Source organism: Aureococcus anophagefferens, assembly GCF_000186865.1.
Source record: "Aureococcus anophagefferens unplaced genomic scaffold AURANscaffold_1, whole genome shotgun sequence".
Classification (NCBI taxonomy): Eukaryota; class Pelagophyceae; order Pelagomonadales; family Pelagomonadaceae; genus Aureococcus; species Aureococcus anophagefferens.
Window position 1 is genome coordinate 332941 of NW_008705561.1, and position 18505 is coordinate 351445.

Consider the following 18505-nt stretch of genomic DNA (forward strand, 5'->3'; position numbering starts at 1 on the left):
GTGCGGCGGCTCCGCCGGCCGCTCCGCCGCGGCGCGGTCGACGTTGACGAGCCAGGCCTCGTGGGCCGCGACGGCCTCGCGCGCCTGGAACGCGACCTGGTTCGCGATCGTCGCCGCGCGCTGCGGCGCCTCGGCCGTCGCGAGCGCGCCGAGGGATTTCGGGAGCACGAAGCTCCGGTACGTCCGCAGCGCGGACGACCCTCGCAGCCGCGCGTCGTCGTCGAGCGACGCCGGGTCCAGGCCCACGTCGCGCAGGGCGGCGTCGAGCCGCGCGCGGCGCCGCGCGGCGCCCGCCGGGTCCGCGACGAAGTCGTCGGTCGTCGCCGTGGAGCGGCTCGCGCGCAGCGCGGCGCCTCCCGTTTTCAGGCGCCGCAGCGGTCGCGCGAGCGGCGCGCAGGAGCGCGCGATGGCGAGGAGCAGCATGCCGCGCATCGATCAGATCACGGCGCTGCGGCGCGGCCCATCGTCTTGCCGCAGAGGTCGCACTCGCCTTGCTCGCCGCCGCCCGCCGCGACTGCGCGCGCCGTCGAGCGCCGGCCGTAGCCCCGCGCCGCCGCCACCCGCGACGCCTCTCCTCCGACACACCGGCACCGTCGTCGAGCCGGGAGCGCCGCGAAACCTCGCCGTCGTCGCGCCGCCCGCGCGCAACCCATCGCAACACCGACCGATGTCGTCCCTGCGCGCGGCGTCGCTCGTGAGCGTCACGGAGGTGACGAAGCTCATCGAGGATTTGAGCGCCAAGCAGGCCGAGTGCGAGTCGCAGCGCGCGCAGCTCGCCGTGCGGCTGTCGAGCAACAACCGCGACGAGAAGACGCAGGGCCTCCTCGCGCAAGTCGAGCTCAGCATCCGCGACGTCAAGCTCATGGTCCGCGAGCTCGAGGGCGAGAAGCAGAAGCTGGTCGCCGCGCGCGAGGCGGCCCAGCGGGCCAAGGACGCGGACCGGCGGAAGCGCGCGCCGGCCGCGGCGACGCCGCCGGGCACGAAGCTCGGCAAGTACGTCGTGCCGGACTGGATCGACGGCCGCGCGCCGGCGCTGCTCGTGGCGACGAAGGAGGGCAAGGCCGTGCAGACCATCGATCTGTACAAGAAGGACTGCTTCGTCCTCGGCCGCCAGCCCGAGCTCTGCCACATCACGCTCGAGCACGCGTCCGTGAGCCGCCAGCACGTCGTCGTCATCCACGGCGCGCCTCCCGGCGGCGACAAGGGGTGGTACCTCGTCGACCTCGGGTCGGCCCACGGCACGGGCGTCAGCCCCGCGCCGGGCGAGAAGATGGCCCGGCTCAAGCCCGAGACGCCCGCGCGCCTCGCTCCCGGCGCGTCGTTCCGCGTCGGCAAGTCGTCCCGCCTCTACACGGTCAAGGTCGACGACCGCCGCGACCGCAAGCGCAAGCCCGGCGACGGCGGCGACGCCGGGTCGGCGAAGCGGGCCCGCGTCGACGGCGACGACGACGACGACGACGACGACGACGACGACGACGGCGACGTCATGCACCCGGAGGACCGCGCGGCCGCGGCCGCCGCGGCCGCGCCCGCGCGGCCGCCCGCGGGGCCCGCACCGGAGCCGCCCGCGGCGCCGGAGCCCGCGGCGCCCGCGCCGCCCGCCCCGGAGCCCGCCGCGCCCGAGCCGCCCGCTCCGGAGCCCGCCGCGCCCGAGCCGCCCGCTCCGGAGCCCGCCGCGGCGGCGCCGGAGCCGCCCGCCGCGCCCGAGCCGCCCGCCGCGCCCGAGCCGCCCGCCGCGCCCGAGCCGCCCGCCGCACCCGAGCCGGAGCCCGAGGCCGCCGCGCCGCCGCCCGAGGAGACGCTCACCGCGGCGGAGGTGGGGAAGATGACGGTGGCGGTGCTGAAGCGCGAGCTCGAAACGCGGAGCCTCGACACGTCGGGCCTCAAGGCCGTCCTGAAGCAGCGGCTCCTCGACGCTATCCAGTAACACGCCTACTAAAATCGCTTATCGCGCCAGACCTTCTGCCAGCCGCCGCAGCCGTCGTCGACGGGCGTGCCGTGCTCGTCGTCGGACGCGCGGTCGTCGTCGCCGCCGTCGTCGGGCAGGTCGCGGAAGATCTTCGCGAGCGCCGCGGGCGTCGTGCCCGTCGTCGCCCAGGGGTGGGCCGTGTCGAGCGCGCCGAGGAGGGCCCTGAGGTCCGGCGCCCGCCGGAGCGCGGCCGCGCTCGTCAGCGCGAGCTTCCCCACGAGGTGCGCGTGGACCTGGCGCGGCGTCGCCGAGGTCGCCGCCGCGGCGTCGCAGTACATGGCCGCGACGTCGCGCCGGCTCGACACGGCGCGGGCCGTGAAGACGGCGTGGGGCCGCCGCAGGCACCCGACGCCGGACATGACGCCGTCGGCGCCCGTCGCTTCGAAGCACGCGGCGACGTCCGCCGCGTGGCGCACGTTGCCGTTCGAGATGACGGGAATGCCCGCGCGCTCCTTGACGGCGCGGATCCAGTCCCAGTTCGCGAGCTGCGCCGCCGTGCGCCGCCCGCCGCCCGCGTGGCGCGTCCGCCCGTGCACGGTAAGCATCTCCGCGCCCGCCCGCTCGAGCGCCGCCGCGAGCGCGAGCGTCCGCGCGACGTCGTCGAAGCAGCGGATCTTGACGACGCAGGCCACCTTCGGCGCGCCCGCGGGGCGGCCCGCGTTGTGCGCGTCGAGCGCGGCGCGCATCGCTTTTATACACGCGACCGCGCGCGCGGGGTCCTCCATCAGGAAGGCGCCGCTTCCCGTCTTCTTCGCGCAGCGCTGCGGGCAGCCCATGTTGAGCTCGACGGCGTCGCAGTGGCCCGTGGCCGCGACGAGCGCCGCGGCCCGGGCGAGCGCCGCGGGGTCCGACCCGCCGAGCTGTGCGGTGAGCGGCCGGTCCGCGGCGCCGCCACTGAACGCGTACTCCGCCCGGTACCGCGGCGACGCCGCGTAGCCCGCGGCGTCGATCATGGGCGTCGAGCAGCACTGCGCGCCGAGTGTGCGGCAGAGCACGCGGAACGCCGGCTCCGAGTAGCCCACGAGCGGCGCGACGAAGAGCTTCGGCGACCCGATGGACGCGTACCAGGCCCAGGCCGCCTCGTTGCGTGCTGCCGCGGCATCGGTCGTGGAGATGTGCAGCTTGGTGAGGTCGATTGCGGTGAGGACTTCGGCCATCGCTGGGCCGAGAAATGCAACCCCGAGTGCAAGCACGAGTGCATCACCACAACTTGAACCGAGACACTCGTGCGGTCGAGTCGAGAAATACAACAGAAATACACCACCACAGCTTGAACCTCAGGCTGCGGACTGAATTAGATCACCCCCGACGTGTCCGGCCGCCGGCGCGGGGCGTCGCCGCCGTCGCCGACCTTGCCGACGGGCGGGAGGCGCGGCCGCGTCTGCGGCGGGAGGTGGTCGTCGCGGAGGACCTTCGTCCCACGCTGCGTCGCGGCCTGGCGGATGCGGCCGTAGCCCACGACGCAGTGCCTCGCGTAGCCGGGGAGCGCGCCCGGCCCGAAGACCCGGTCGACGACGATTTCCATGTAGTCGAGCAAGATGAGCGCCCGTACGAACGGCCGCACGGGCTGCCCTCGGAAGAACGCCGTCGCGTCGTTCGCCGTCTTCCGAACGAGGAGCTCCGTGTCCTTGGTCTGCTCGTCGCGCCACGGGGCCGTCTCGTCGATGCACGCCCAGCGAAACAGCTTGTCCAACTCGTCGTCGCCGTCCGAGGGCATCCACGCGACTCGGTCTCCCAAAATCCATTCGCCGAGGTCGTCGATCTTCAGGCGGTCGAGCTGGAACTCGAAGGTCAGCGCCGCGAGGAACCGCGTGAGCAGGCGGCTCCGCATGGCCGGCGTGTAGCGCTCGAGCAAGAGGCCGTCGAGGGCGACGGACGCGACGCCGTCCGCCGCCCGCCCGCTCGCCGACTCGGCGTACGTCGACAGCGAGCAGCTGTCGTTGAGCGCTCGTTTCTCGCGGAGCCAGTAGGCGGGAATGAAGAACGCGTCGCCCGGGTACAAGATCGCCGCTCGCGCGTGCTCGCCGAGGCCCGCCGCGGCGCCGAGGGGCACGAGCGTCTCGCCCGCGTGCGCGTGGAGCCGCGGGACGAGGCCCGTGCGCCGCGTGACGTCGCGCGTGGGCGGCGCGACGACGACGCGCGTCTGGCCCGCGCGCTGCACGTGCACCTCGTCGCGGACGTCGTAGCGCGACGCGCTCCGCCAGCCCGGCGAGCCGAGCGAGCGTTCCTCGCCCGCGCCGGCGACGCAGGCGTCGAGCCCCGGCGCGGCGGCGCAGGTCTCGTCCGCCTCGCAGGAGCTACCGTAGCCGCGCACGACGACGGGCTTCACGACGTCGTCCCAGCGCTCGGCCTCGTCGATCGCGGGGTAGAAATACTCCGCGCGCGTGCCTATCGAGAAGAGCACAACGATGGCGCTCAGACGGCAGCCCATCGGCCGCTTTTCCTGCATCTCGAGCACGGAGGTCGGTCGTCGATGCGTGCGAGGTTATTGGAGATGGCAGCCCATCGTTGAAAGTTAATTCGTTGAGCTCAACATCACTTCACTATCAGTCGAGCGAAGACGATGGCTCGACTCAGTGCCGGTCTGCTCTTCACGCTCCAGCTCTGCGCGGCCTTCGTCGCGCGACCGGCCCCGCAGCATCGTCGCGCCGCCGCGCCGGGCAGCGCGGCCGTCGACGCCGCCATCGAGGCCCTGGAGCGCAAGCACGACGCTGCCTACGCCCGCGGCGCGCAGGCGTTCCGCACGTGGCACGCCGACGGCGAGGCGGCGGAGGACGTCGTCGCGCTGCCCGTGGACGTGACGCGCCACGCCTTCCCGGAAAACGCCGACGGCGCGCCGCCGCCGCGGCGCTTCGCCGACGGCCCGTGCGCCGCGGTGACCGCGGCGCCGCTCTTCAGCGCCGACGAGTGCGGCTGGCTCGTCGCCGAGGCCGAGCGGGCGGGCCGCTGGGTGAAGCAGGAGTTCCGCTACGCGCGCGACGTCGTGCAGCAGGTCGAGGACCTGCCCGAGGGCCGCCAGTGGCTCGAGGCCGCGTGCCGCCAGTCGCTCTTTCCGCTGCTGCAACAGTGCTTCCCCGGCGCCGTCGGCGCCGGCGCCGCCGCCCGCGACGCGCTGCGCGTCTTCGACGCGAAGATATTGAAGTACAACGCGTCCGCGGGCCAGTCGTACCTCGGCGCGCACCGCGACGGCACGCTCCTCACGGCCGTCGTCGCTTTGAATCCGCTCGACGCCTACGCCGGCGGCGGCACGCACGTGGAACCGCTGGGCCGGACGCTGCGCTACGACGTGGGCCACGTCTGCTGCCACGCGGGCGAGGTCCGGCACGCGGGCGCCGAGGTCGAATCGGGCGTGAGGTACGCGTTGGTCTGTTTCGTCGACAGCGCGGCGGTCTTCGAGCCCGCGCGCGCGCTGTCCAACGAGGGCGACGCGCGGCGCCTGCGGGGCGACCTCGACGACGCGCTGCGGCTCTACGACCACGCCATCGCCGCGGGGCCGTCCAACGAGCTCCCGCACTGCGGCCGGGGCCAGGTCCTCCTCGAGCGGCGCGACTTCTCCGCGGCGGCGGCCGCGTACGCGGAGGCCGTGGACCTGGCGCCGCGCCACGCCGTCGCCTGGACGAACCTCGGCTGCGCGCTCGCCAAGGCCGCCGGCGGCGACGCCGCCGTGCTCCGCGAGGCCGTCGCGGCGCTCGAGACGGCCGCGGCGCTCGACGCGCGCGAGCCCGCGCCGCTGAACAACCTGGGCCTGCTGCTCGGCGACCTCAAGATCCACGACGCGGCGCGCGACGTCTTCGCCGAGGCCGTGGACCGGGCGACGGCCGGCGGCGTTCTCTGCGTGGCGCCGCGCGAGCTCGCGGACTACCACTGCAACCTCGGCGTGGAGCTCGTCGAGCTCGGCAACCTCCGGGACGCGCTCCGCAACTTCGAGGACGCCCTCGCCTGCGACCCGAGCCACCCGGGCGCGGCGGGCAACATCGTCGCCATGCGGACCGCGCTGCGCTCGTAATCGAGATACGTGCTTTTTAATCCGAGTCTGCCCTAGTCCTTCTTCGCCCACTGGAGCATGGAGTAGATGACGAGCGCGGCGCCGGCGGAGAAGGCGAGCGGCGGCGGCGCCCCCGACCAGGCCGCCGCGGCGAGCGCCGTCGCGACGATGGACGTGGGCTTGGCGTAGAGGTAGACGAGGTTGCCCGCGTACTTGAGCGTCGCGGGGATCAGGATGCCGTTGAGGGACTTGAGCGCGACGACGGCCCAGACCGCGGGCGTGATGCCCTCCATGGAGCCGATCATGGACGACCCGAAGGCGTAGGGCGACGCCCAGGGCGCGACGGCGCCGGGGACGCCCGCGCGGAAGGCCGAGGCCGCGGAGCCGAGCTGCGACGCGGCGATCCAGAGGAAGATCCAGCACGTGACCTGGATGTTCCGCGCCCACTCGTCCTCGCCCTCCGTCTTGAGGATCTTCTCGTACCAGACGTTGGGCACGGCGCTCAGCAAAGCGCCGAGCACCGTGAGGCCGCCGCCGAGGAGCGCGTCGGCGCCCGCCTCGCCGAACGCGCCGCCCATCTCCGAGAGCTGCACGAGCAGCGACCCCGCGAGGAGCGACGCGAGGGCGACGAGCTTCCGCGGGCCGAGGCGCTGGCCGAGCATGGTCACGGCCAGGATGGCCGTGAAGATCATCTTCGACTGGCTCAGGACCTGGTAGCTCGCGGCGGAGATGCGGCCGAGCGCGGCGAAGTAGAGCACGTTCTGGGCCGCGTAGGCGCCGGCGATCCACGCGATCTTGAGCGGCGTGTCGCGGAAGGCGCGGACCACCGTGGGCTTGAGCCGCTTGGCGCCGCCGCCGAAGACGACGATCGCGACGGCGAGCACGGGGAACTTGGCGACCTCCGAGAGCATGGACACCGTCGACCCGCTGTAGGCGCCCGCGCGCCGCGTCATGTCCGTCAGCGTGTCCGCGAGCACCTTCTGGGTCACGAGCGCGCCGAAGAGCAGCGGCGTGCGGTGCCGCACGAGCAGGCCCCGCAGGCCCGGCGCCTCCTCGGCCGGGGCCGGCGCCGACGCGAGCGCGCCGCCGCGGCCGACGGCGACGCTGCTGCGCGGCTGCTTGAGCTTTTGCAGGGAGATCTGCGGCTTCGTCAGCGCCATGGCGACGCCCTGCAGCAGCAGCACCGGCAGCAGCAAGCCACGAGACATCGCGTGTTTTTGCACACTGACTTTTTTGCTTCAACCGAGTTCAACTAAAAGTTCAACCGGCGCGCGCTTGCCCCGTCCCTGCCGCCCGGTGCCACAGCCTTGCACGATCCGTCGCCTGTTCAGCCGCCCTCGTCGCGCGCGCCGGCTCGTCGCATTTTTGCTCGTTGCCTGGGTCGCCGTCACCGCCCTCACTTTCCTGCTGCACCACGGTCGACGGCCGCCGGAGCGCGCGCCGCCGGAGCCGCCGACGCCACCCCGCATGGCGGCGCTCGCGCCGGCCCGCGCCGCCGACACCATCGCGGCGACGCGGCTCCACGTCGGCGACGCGTCGCGGCCGCCCGACCTGTCCAAGGTCCGCGCGTTCGTCGACCGCGTCGCGCCCGCCGTGGACCGCGTCGCGATCGCCGTCGGCGTGCCCGGCGTCGAGGAGCGCACGCTCGAGGCCCTCGGCGAGCTCGCCGCCGGCGTCCGCGCCGCGTGCGCGGGCGCGGCCGCGCCCGTCGACGTCGTGCCCGTCGAGCCCTGGGGCAACTTCCTGCCGGCCCTGAACGCGCTCACGGCCCACGCGGCGCGCCGGGGCTACGGCTTCATCCTCTTCGCCTCCGTCGAGGCCGCCGCGGACCCGGCGACGGCGCGGCGCCTCCGCGCGGAGCTCGACGGAGCCGACGCGCTCGTCGCGGGCGCCGCGCTGCCGGGCCACGACTTCTCGCCGGGCGAGCGGCCCCTGACGGGCGTCACGACGCCCTGGAACACGCTCGCCCTCTGGCGCGTGCCGTCGCTGGCGCTCCTGGGCTTCCCGCTCGTCGGCGAGGGGCTCCACGCCGGCGCGGCCGGCGGCGTCGAGGAGGTCTCGGCGATCCACGCCCTCGCCAAGGTCCACCCGGCCAAGGCCCGGGCGCTCCTCGTCGCAGTGCCCGGCGTCGCCTGGGCGACGGACTTCGACGACGAGAAGCGCGCCGCGTGGCACGCGAAGAAGATGGCGTCCAAGGAGTCGCGGCCCGCGGCGCACCTCGCGCTCCTCGCCGCGGAGGCCGGCCCGCCGACGACCGTGCTCCACGTCGTCGCGTCGCCGTAAGTCTCTTTTTTGGGTTTTTATGCGGCGCGATTTCGGGAGAGCGCGCGCGCGTTCGCGCGGCGGTCGCGTGGCGCGACGGCCGGAACGGCGCCGCGTTTCGAGGGGCGGATCAACAGAAAGAGGCGGGGCTTCAGGAGGATTTCGCGATGATGGGCTTCGTCGGGCGCCGCTGCTGGCTCCTAGGGAAGGGCGAGGCGTCTTCGTCGGGCGCCGGCGGCGCGCGGGCTCTTCAACTCTCGCGTCGCGGCGCGCGCGAAGTGACCCGGGTTCACTGCCTCGACGACGTCAACCGCCGCTGCAGCTGCGTGTGGTTGCGGCGGAGGCGGTCCTTCTGCGACGCGCCGGCCCAGGCGTCCTTGATCTTGTCGTTCTTCGCGATGTACTCCTTGCAGGAGTCCTGCGAGCGTTTTTGGATCTTTCGCGCCGCGCCGCGCGCGCGCGCTGGGCTGCAAGATGGGGGCGGCGTCGCGCGCCGGGACGCGGATTCTTGACGGGGATCGACGCCTGGTCGAGCAGCTTGCTGAGTTTGAGGCACTCGGTTTCGCTGATCTCCATTTTGCTGGGCATTTTTGATGTCGGTCGCCTACGGCGCGGCGGGGTGCGGAATTCGTGTACGGGCTAGGGTGTCAACGCAGGGGCTGCGAACAAAGATCGAGAATCGACTGGCTTCTTTTGCTTCGGTGCGATCAAGGCTCTCGGTGCGGCTGTTCTCTCGGACGGCAAGGTAACCTTCAACACTTCTTCAAGTTGCGTCCCTCGTATGCTAGCCGAATGAGCTCTAGATGGCTGGCCATCCCCGCGGCGCCGCGAGGTCCGGGGGCAGGCCCGCCAGCGGCCGGCAGCGAATGCTCGCGTTCCGCCGCCGCGCGCCCGCGATGGGCGCCGCGGCCGCGGCGTACAAGTCCGTGGTCGCGACGCGCACCACCATCGATGGCGTTGGATACGCCCCTTGGCTTTGGGCGCGACGTGGGGTGTGGCGGCTGGGGTAGGCCATTTACCTTGCGTTTGATGTACCACCCGCGCGCGCGCAGGAGCTTGTGTCCGAGCGGGCTCGAGCGGCTCGCTGTGGTAAAATGCGCCGGTCATGATGGGCCGCCGGTCATGATGGGCCGCGTGTAATTTGTAATACCGCGACGCGAGGATGCTGCGAATACTCGGGTTTGCCTGCGCGTCGATCGCCGCGGCGCAAGATGCGACGCCGGCGCTGGCCAGTTTGAGCCTCGGGACGCCCGCGGCGCTGGCGCCTGTGGCGAGCGATGCCGGCGCCGCGCCGCAGCCTTCGCGGGCGGCGGCGGCGGCGACGACGGCGTCGCTTTTGGACGAGACGCGCCAGCGCATGTCGGCCTTCAAGAGCGACGCGAACGCCGACGCCGTGCGGCGGATCATGGAGGCGACGGAGATCCTCAAGCGGCGAAACGCGGCGCTCGTCGCCGCGAACGCCGCGGCCGCCGAGGCGCCGGCCGCCGCCGAGGCGCCGGAGGCGCCGGTTGTTGTCGCCGAGGCGGCGGAGGCGCCGGTCGTCGCCGAAGCGGCGCCCGCGGAGATTCCGGCGCCCGAGGCGGCCGCGGCGGCCGCGGAGCCGGACGCGGAGGCTTTCGGGTACGCGCCGGCCGACGCGGCGCACCACGACCCGCACCACGACGAGCCGCCGGCCATGCCGGAGCACGACGCGGCGCACGAGCTCGAGGTCGTTCCCGAGCCGCCCGCGGAGCCGGAGCCGCCCGCGGAGCCGGAGACGCCGGTACGCGACGAGCTCCCGCCGCCGGAGCACGACGAGCTCCCGGCGCCCATCCCCGAGCTCCCGGAGCCCGTGGAAAACGACGAGCACCCGGCGCCCATCCCCGAGCTCCCGGTGCCCGAGCCGCCGGAGGCCGAGCCCGTCGAATCGCCCGCGGCGCCCGCGGAGGAGCCCCCCGTCGTCCTCGTGCGCCCGCCGGCGGAGCCCGCCGAGGAGCTCGACGACCACGCCGCGAACCACCCCGGCGAGTTCGACGGCCACGACATCCACGCCATCGTCGGCGCCATGCACGACTACCACCGCGCCAAGGGCGAGGACGCGGACCCGCCGCCGCCCGCGGCCTTTGCGCACGAACCGTCGCTCGACGCGCGCGTCGCCGCGGCCGCGGAGCTGCCGGGCGTCGCGTTCGCGGAGCGCGGCGCGGCGCCCGCGGTCCTCGACGCGGCGGCGGCGGAGGAGCCCGCGGCCGCGGCGGCGTCGGCGCGCTTCGACGCGCCGCAGGAGCCCGCGGAGCCCGCGCACGATCCCTTCGCCACGGACGAGCCCCCGGCCTTCGAGGCGGAGGCGGCCGAGGAGCCCGTCGCGGCGGAGGACCCCGTCGCGGCGGAGGACCCCGTCGCGGCGGAGGACCCGCCGCCCGCGGACCCCGCGCCGACGGAGGACCCCGCGCCGGCGGCGGACCCCGCGCCGGCGGCCGCGGAGGCCGCGCCCGCGCTCCAGGACTGGTCGCGCGCCGCGCCCGCGGCGCGGCCCGACGCCCCCGCGCCCGACGCCGCGCCGCCGGAGGAGAGCTACCGCGACGTGCTCGCTCGGAAGCACGCCGCGCGCCACGAGGCCGCGACGTCGCCGCTCGGCCTCGCGTACCTCGAGCCGGCGAAGCTCGTCGCGGGCCTCGCCCTCGCCTGCTTCCTCCTCTGCGGCTGCCGCCTCTGCTACCGCCGGCGCCGCAAGGCCGCCGCGCCGCCGCCGCCCGCGCCGTCGCCGAAGCCGCGGAAGCCGCCGCCGCGGCGCGGCCGCGGCGCCGCGCCCGTCGCGGTCGCGAAGAAGGTGCCCATGGTCGCCGACGACCTCGACGACGACTGGGACGACCTCGAGGGCGGCGACGCGTCGCCGCCGCCGCGGCCGGCGGCCGCGAAGCCGGCCCGGTCGCGGTCGACGACGCCGCGGCCCGCGTCGCCGCCGCCGCCCGCGTCGCCGCCGAAGAAGTACGCGTCCAAGGTCGAGGAGATCTTGGACGACGACGTCTGGGGCGCCGACGGCCTCGACGACATCCTCAACGACTGCTGGGACGCCGAGGACGGCCTCGCGCCGGCGACGCCCGCGAAGTCGCCCTACGAGAAAGTCGCGCGAACCGCGAGCCTCAGCGCGCCGCCGGCGCCGCCGCGGTCGACGACGCCCCTCCCGCCGGCGACGGGGCCGCGCCGCGCCGTCTCCTCCGCGAGCTCCTACCACGACGAGTCCGACGACGACTTCTTCGCGAGCCTCGGCATGGCCGCGAAGCCCAAATTCAAGCGCTAGCGCCGCAATCCCGCTCCTTTAACCTCTGCACCGCCAGGCCATATTTTTTCCGAGGGCGACAGCGCGACCACCGCTCTACCAACTGCTCCAGCCGCTGGACTCGACGCGTTCAAGGGCGGACGACGTCGTCCGAGCGGCGAGGTCGCTGGCCCGCCAGGGCAGTCCTCAGGGCGGCTCGCCACAGCTCGCGCCTCCTATCCAAATCCAAGCAGTTTCGCGCGACGATGTCGACGTGGAGCGAGTACTTTGGGTATGGTAAAAAAACTTTACCGGGCCCGGACGACGTCCTGGGCATGTCCGCGACGGAGATCCTCCACCTCCCCCAGTGCGAAACGGCGTCCGACATTCAAAACTCGAGCGTCGAAACAAAACGTGCGAGGGCTCGCCGTCGCGCCGGAGCACACAAACGACGCCCCCGCTTTTCCGCCCCCGACTTCCCCGCACCTCGTAGGCTCCAGTACCAGCTGCTGTTCCTCGCCGCGGTGCACGGCGCGTGCTCGAAGCTCTTCCGCACGTACGCGACGGGCGCGTTCCAGGCCAAGTCCGCGGTCATGGCCCACTACGTGCCATTCCTGATCTGCTTCGTCGGCATGGCGGCCTACGGCGACTACCTCTGGCTCGCGGACGAAACATTAAGCGACGGCTTCGATAAGACGTGGGGCTTCCACGCGGGCGCCGAGGCGATCGTCGTGTCGATGCTCGCCGTGCAGCTCTACGACATCCCCGTGTCCCTGAGCGTCGACGACCTGCGCGTGCCGACCTTCATCGCCCACCACTTCGCCGTGCTCTACCTCGCCGTCGTGGTCCTCAAGTACCGCTGCTTCTACTACTACGCCGTCTACTTCCTCGGCGTCATCGAGACGTCGAGCCCGTTCCTCGCGCTCGTCGACGCCTTCCGCGACTTCCCCGCGCTCGCGGAGGCGTACCCGCAAACCAACGAGGCCATCCGCTACGCCTTCATCGTCGCCTTCTTCCTCGTCCGCGTCGTCTTCTGGGTGCCGTGCTCGGCCGCGTTCTGGCGGGACGCGACGGCGCTGCTGGACCCGGCGACGCCGTCCCACGGCGTGCCCGACGCCGTGGTCTACTCCGTGCTCCTGCTCAACCTCGGCCTGACGCTGCTCCAGTTCCACTGGGCGAGCCTCATCGGCAAGGCCGCGAAGAAGATGCTCCTCGGCGACACGTCGGACCGCGCGGGCGAGGCCAAGCGGAAATGAGCACCGCGCGACGGCGCCGGACACCGCGGCGACGGCGCCGGACCGCGGCGCCGGCGCGGCGAGACGTGCTGCGGCCCCTGCGGCCCGTGACGGCCGGCCCCCGGCCCGAGGCGACCCGGGGCTCGCGGCGCGCCCTAACGTGGCATACCCCGACTCGCCCGCGCGCCGTAACACAGCATACCCCGCTCACAGAAACCCGCGTTTTCCTTGTCGCACGGTTAGGTACGGGCGCGAGGTCTCACGCGGAGTACGGGTCCGCGCCGGAGAAGTACTTGGCGTAGAAGTCGGCGGTCTCGGCGATGGTCTTGTGGTTGACGAGCTCCTGGGCGCACATGCCGGCGACGCCGATCATGGCCAGGCGCCCGTTCTGGAGCTCCTTCGTGGCCATCGTCGCGAAATCCGCGGCGTCGCGCGGCTTGAGGCCCGCGGGGTCCCAGCCCAGGTCGCCCGGGTAATAGGATGCCCGCAATTCGAAGAGCTCGTCGGCGCTGGGCTCGACCCAGCCGCGCTTCGCGCGGAAGGTCTCGGCGACGCCGATGGCGAGCGTGAGGACGCCGAAGAGCGGCCCCGGGATCTGCGCGAGCTGGTCGTTCGCGGGGCCCGTCACGGCGCCGTTCCAGACCACGGGGCTCGCGGCCTCGCCGGCGAGGTAGCCCACGGCCGCGACCATGGCCACGCGGCCGTGCATGACCTCGGCCTCGCGGTAGCGCCGCACGTCGTTGAGCGGCACGCCGCGCTGCGAGAAGCCGAGCGGGTCGAAGTCGCCCAGCGGCGCCAGCGACCCGGGCAGGCCGTAGCAGAAGGCCTCGTAGTCGGGCACCCAGCCGTTGAGCGACGCGGGCTTGCGCGGCTTGCGCGTCCGCGACGGGATCGTCGTCAGCGGGCTGTCGTCGGAAGCAGCGGGCGGCGCTTCGGCTTCGACGTCCTCCGTCGTGGACCGCGCGAGGGACGGCGCGGCGGCGCGCGGCGCCACGAACGCATTGCCGACGGGCAGCAGGACTAGAGCGAGTGACAGCTTCATATGACAGGAGGCTTTTTTTCGTGTGGCAGCGGTGTGTGGGATGACAGTCGATTATTGAGGCCCTCGGGATGGCTGGTCAGCTTGATTGAGCCCATGTGGCAATTATTTAAAAACTGGCGCAATGGGCTGTGAGGCTTGTCCGATACTGCGAATTGACTGTCCGAAATCGCGGCCCGGCACGCATCACGCCGTGCCGCGATTTTGGACAGTCAATTGCGCGCCGTGCCGCGATTTCGGACAGTCAATCTCCGAGGCATCTCCAGCCGAGTCTTACGCGCCACCGCGCGCTGCGACCGCCGCCCGGCAGGCGGCCTTGTGCCCCAGCTTCCAGTGGCTCGCTTGGCAGGCCCGGGAGCAGTAGAGGACGGTCTTGCACGCGGCGCACTGGCTGAGCTTCGACGAGCTGCCCCCGCACGCGGCGCACACCCTGCGCGGCACGTGGCGCAGCGACGCGGCGACGGCTTTGAAGTCGACGGCCTCCTTCTCGCCGTTGTTCAGCATGAGGAACACGTCCTCCTCCGGCGCCTCGACGAGCAGCGCCGTCGTCGTCGACGTCAATCCCTCGAGGCGCCCGACGGACGCGTAATCGACGACCCAGGCCCGCTCGAACTGCGGGGCGTCGTACGCGGCGACGGGCCCGAACGTCGCGTTGTTGGCCAGCTCCTGGTCCTCGAGGTAGGCCATCAGCCGCGCCGCTCCGTCGCGACCGCCGCTCGCGGCCATCGACGGAAAGCGCGGCCGGCGCCGCACGAAGATCGTCGAGAAGCCGGGGCCGTCGTAACAACCTAAGAAGGTCCTCGGTTGTCCGGTACAAGTGAAAAACGCTCGCCAGCCGGACCCTGGTGCCGGCGCCGACTGACGAACTGCTCCACGAACGGGCCGTGGTCCAGGCCCGTGGCCCGGACTTCGGCGGGCGTGAGCCAGCCCCGGGGCACGCGGAGCTCGTAGGCGCCGTCGAAGCACGTCGCGTCGACGAGCGGCGCGCCGGCGACGATCGGCACCTCCGGATCCTTGCGTTTCTTTCGGCTATTGCGAGTTGATTGCGGGGCAGCCATCGCGCTTTAGATGAAGTGTGCGTCGACGATCGGCACCTCCGGATCCTTGCGTTTCTTTCGGCTATGGCGATTCGCACGGGGCTGCCATCGCGCTTTAAACACGAGTCAAAGTGTGACATGTGCAAGCCTAGGATGATGAGGCCGACATTGCATCGGCAAGCAGCGATGAGGTGAGCCCGAAGTCAATAGGGAGAACCACCACACCATACGCAACCATGATGCGCAAGCAGCGCCGGCGCGACGCCGCCGTGCGGACGACGTACAACGAGGCGGCGGCGCACTACGAGGCCCACGAGTCCGGCCTGCTCGAGGCCGAGTCGAAGACGGAGCGCACGCACAAGGTGAAACAGGAACAGATCGCGGGCGCCGTGTCGCGCAACTCGGCCGTCAACGCCTGGAAGCACCCGCTGACCCTCGGCCCCTACGGCGTGTCGTTCAGCCGCACGGGCCGCCACGCGCTCCTCGCGGGCCACGGCGGCCGCGCCGCGGTGCTCGACCTCCACGCGAACGCGCCCAAGTGCGAGGTCGTCGCCGGCGAGTGCGTGCGCGCCGCCGTCTTCCTCCACGACGAGACCATGTTCGCCTGCGCGCAGAAGAAGTACGTCTACGTCTACGACGACTCCGGCGCCGAGGTCCACCGCATGAAGCAGCACCTCGAGCCCGAGCACCTGAGCTTTTTGCCCTTCCACTTCCTGCTCGCGTCCATGGGCCACAGCGGCTACCTCAAGTACCACGACGTGTCCACGGGGACGCTCGTCTCGGAGCACGCGACGCGCCTCGGCTCCGCGCACTCGCTGGCCCAAAATCCCCAAAGCGGCGTGCTCGACGTGGGCCACGGCAACGGCGTCGTCACCCTCTGGTCGCCGGCGTCGCCGCAGCCCCTGGCGCGCGTGCTCGCCCACCGGGGCGGCGTCGCGGCGCTGGCGCACAGCGCGTGCGGTACGTACCTGGCCACCGGCGGCGTCGACGGCTTGCTCAAGATCTGGGACGCGCGGACCTTCCGGACCCTGCGGGAGACGCGCTTGAAGGGCCGGGCGCCGACGTCCCTCGACTTCTCCCAGCGCGGCATGCTCGCCGTGGCCTGCGCGCACTCGAACGGCGTCGAGGTCTACGAGTCCGCGACGAAGGCGAAGGCGTGCGCGCCGTACCTGTCGCACGCGCTCGCCGGCGGCGTCGCGGCCTGCGCCGCGCGGTTCCGGCCCTTCGAGGACGCCCTGCTCGTCGGCCACGCGCGCGGCGTCGACTCGATCCTCGTGCCCGGGAGCGCGGAGGCGAACTACGACGCGCTCGAGGGCGAGAACCCGTTCCGCACGAAGAACCAGCGGAAGACGGCCGTCGTCCGCGGCCTGCTCGACAAGCTCCCGCCGGAGACCATCGCCCTGGCCGGCGCCGACTTCGTCGGCCAGGTCGAGCGCGACCCGGAAGCCGCGAAGAAGGACAAGCGCGCGCTCGAGGACGCGGCGAACGCCAAGCTCGAGCAGAAGATCAGGGACAAGAAGAAGACGCGCGGCCGCTCCAAGCTCAAGGCCAAGCTCAAGAAGCGCCTCAAGAACGTCATCTCCAAGGAGACGAACATGCTCCGCGACAAGGTCGCCGACGAGGCCCGCGAGAAGAAGCGCAAGCGCAAGGCCGGCGGCGACGGCGCCGCCGCCGCCGCCGGCGACGACGCGCCCGCGGACACGTCCACGGCCCTCGACCGCCTCTTCTCCCGCGCGAAGAAGAGGTAAGGGCTGCTCGACCATCGGGCCTCGGCAAGTGCCTCGGCGAGGCAGCACCAGCTCGAAGTCTTCATCTTTGTCAAATTGCCTCAGGGCAAAATCGTCGGCAAATCGATGGGGAACGGTCAGCCCGAACGCATGCCAGTTAGTCGCGCGACCGCAACGTGATCACGCGATACGAACGCGAAAAGGCCGACAAACACGACCGCAGCGATGATGGACGCGCCGACGCGCAGCTACTCCGAGGCCTGGACGCGCAAGGCGCGCGCCCAGGGCCGCGCCGGCGACGCCGTCTTCGTCGAGCGCGGCGCGCTGCGCGCCCTCGGCGCCGAGGACCTCGCCGCGGACGCCGCGCCGGGCCCCGGGCGCAAGCCCGCGCTGCTGCCCACGGAGCAGCGCATGGTCGACCGCGACGCGTACGTCGTCTTCCTCGAGGACCAGCTCAGGCGCGTGTCCGACATGGTGCTCCAGCTCGACGCCAAGGAGGCCGACGTGGCGCGGACCATGGCGGCCGCGGAGGCGCGGTGCGTCGAGGCCGCGCGGGCGGCGCGCGCGGAGGACGGCGCGCGGCTCGAGGCGCGGCTGATCGACGCGGAGGCGCGCATCGCGCGGACGGAGCGCGAGCTCCGCGAGTCCGAGGCCGCGCGCAGGGCGGCCGACGACCGCCTGGCGGACCTGCTCGACGGCCGCCGCGAGCCCGAGCCCCGCGAGCGCCTGGCGGCCGTCGAGGAGAAGGCGAGCTCCGCGTGCGCGCGCGTGCTCGAGCTGGAGAAGGCGCTGCACCGCGCGCTGCGCGTCAAGGTCGCGCGGCCCGACGACGACGACGGCGCGTCGAGCCTCGGCGACGACGTCGAGGCGGCCCTGCGCGACGCGACGGAGGAGGGCGTCCGGTGCCGCGCCGCGGCGGAGGCCGCGGACCGGCGGTGCGACGCGCTGGCCGAGCTCGCGGAGCGGTCCGAGGCCGCGGCGCGCGACGTCGCCGCCGCGGCGACGCGCCACGCCGACGAGCGGTCCGAGTGCGTCGTCGCGGCCATCGCCGACCTCGAGCGCGACTACGGCGCGCGCCTCGACGCGCTCGAGCGCCGCGCGCTATCCGCGTCGCCGCGCCGCGCCGCGGCGCCGGGCCGCGCGCCGTCGCCGCCGCGCGCGGCCTCGCCGGGCCGCCGCGCGCCGTCGCCGCCGCGGGCGGCGTCGCCGGGCCGCGTCCACGCGATCCGCGCGGGCGGCGGCCCGTCGCCGCCGCACCACGACCGGCTCCCCGCGGACTCGCTCCTCGGGTCGTCGTTCCCGCCAGGGCAGGACAAGGGTGATTCAACGTCGCTTCAACGTGAGTGTTCCACGCGCGCGCGTTCCGGAAAAAGCATCCACGCTTCGAGACCGTTCCGAGAGATGATCGCTCGTCCAAAAATTAGCCGAAACGAGTGGAAAACGGCCGAGAGAGGAGCCTTTGAAGTTGGGAATTTCGCACTCTTGTCCTGCCCAGGTTCCCGCTCTCGCCGGAGACGCTCGAGACGGACGCGCCGGCCATCCACACCATGTCCGAGGCCGAGAGCGCGCTCGACGCCGCGCGCGAGTCCGCGCGCTGCGCCGCCGACGACGCCGTCGCGCGCGCGGCGGCCGCCGAGGACGAGGCCGCGGGCCTCCGCGCGCGCGCGGCGCAGCTCTGCGCGAAGCTCGTCGACGGCGGCGACGCGCCCCTCGACGACGCGCCCCTGCCCCTGCCCCGCTGCCGCGCGAGCGACGACGACGACGGCGCCGCCGCCGCAAACGCCGCGCGGCCGCGGTCGCCGCCGCGGTCGCCGGCCGCGCGGCCGTCGCCGACGCGCCTCGCGGCGCGCCGCGGCTCGCCGACGGGCTTCCCGGCGGAGCGCTCGCCGTCGCCGCGCCGCGCGGCGTCGTCGCCCGGCGCGTCGCCCCGCCGCGGGGCGTCGTCCCCGCCCCGCCGCGGGGCGTCGTCCCCGCCCCGCCGCGCGGCGTCGCCGGCGTCGCCGCTCGCGCGCGGCG

The 18505-nt window shown here is 73.3% G+C and overlaps 5 protein-coding genes across 5 annotated transcripts; 2 read left to right on the top strand and 3 right to left on the bottom strand.

Moving 5' to 3' along the window:
- Window positions 1–2475: 2475 nt before the first annotated feature.
- On the bottom strand, window positions 2476–3126 carry AURANDRAFT_19510 (hypothetical protein; the record flags this gene model as incomplete). Its single annotated transcript, XM_009034531.1, has 1 exon — window positions 2476–3126. A coding segment is annotated over one exon (651 nt), but the record flags the coding sequence as incomplete, so codon positions are not given.
- Window positions 3127–6007: 2881 nt separating this feature from the next.
- STP6 (hypothetical protein) lies at window positions 6008–6865 on the bottom strand (the record flags this gene model as incomplete). Its single annotated transcript, XM_009034530.1, has 2 exons — window positions 6008–6241; window positions 6311–6865. 2 exons carry the CDS (start codon window positions 6863–6865, stop codon window positions 6008–6010), a joined length of 789 nt encoding a protein of 262 aa, XP_009032778.1.
- A 556-nt stretch (window positions 6866–7421) lies between these two features.
- On the top strand, window positions 7422–12894 carry AURANDRAFT_70491 (hypothetical protein; the record flags this gene model as incomplete). Its single annotated transcript, XM_009033956.1, has 4 exons — window positions 7422–8233; window positions 9378–11316; window positions 11706–11818; window positions 11945–12894. 4 exons carry the CDS (start codon window positions 7422–7424, stop codon window positions 12705–12707), a joined length of 3627 nt encoding a protein of 1208 aa, XP_009032204.1.
- An 18-nt stretch (window positions 12895–12912) lies between these two features.
- LHC36 (putative plastid light harvesting protein) lies at window positions 12913–13758 on the bottom strand (the record flags this gene model as incomplete). Its single annotated transcript, XM_009034529.1, has 1 exon — window positions 12913–13758. The coding sequence occupies one exon, from the start codon at window positions 13726–13728 to the stop codon at window positions 12946–12948; it is 783 nt and encodes a 260-aa protein (XP_009032777.1).
- A 1243-nt stretch (window positions 13759–15001) lies between these two features.
- Window positions 15002–16510, top strand: AURANDRAFT_19030 (hypothetical protein; the record flags this gene model as incomplete). The annotated part of the gene is made up of 1 exon (XM_009033957.1): window positions 15002–16510. One exon carries the CDS (start codon window positions 15002–15004, stop codon window positions 16508–16510), a length of 1509 nt encoding a protein of 502 aa, XP_009032205.1.
- Between the last annotated feature and the right edge of the window lie 1995 nt (window positions 16511–18505).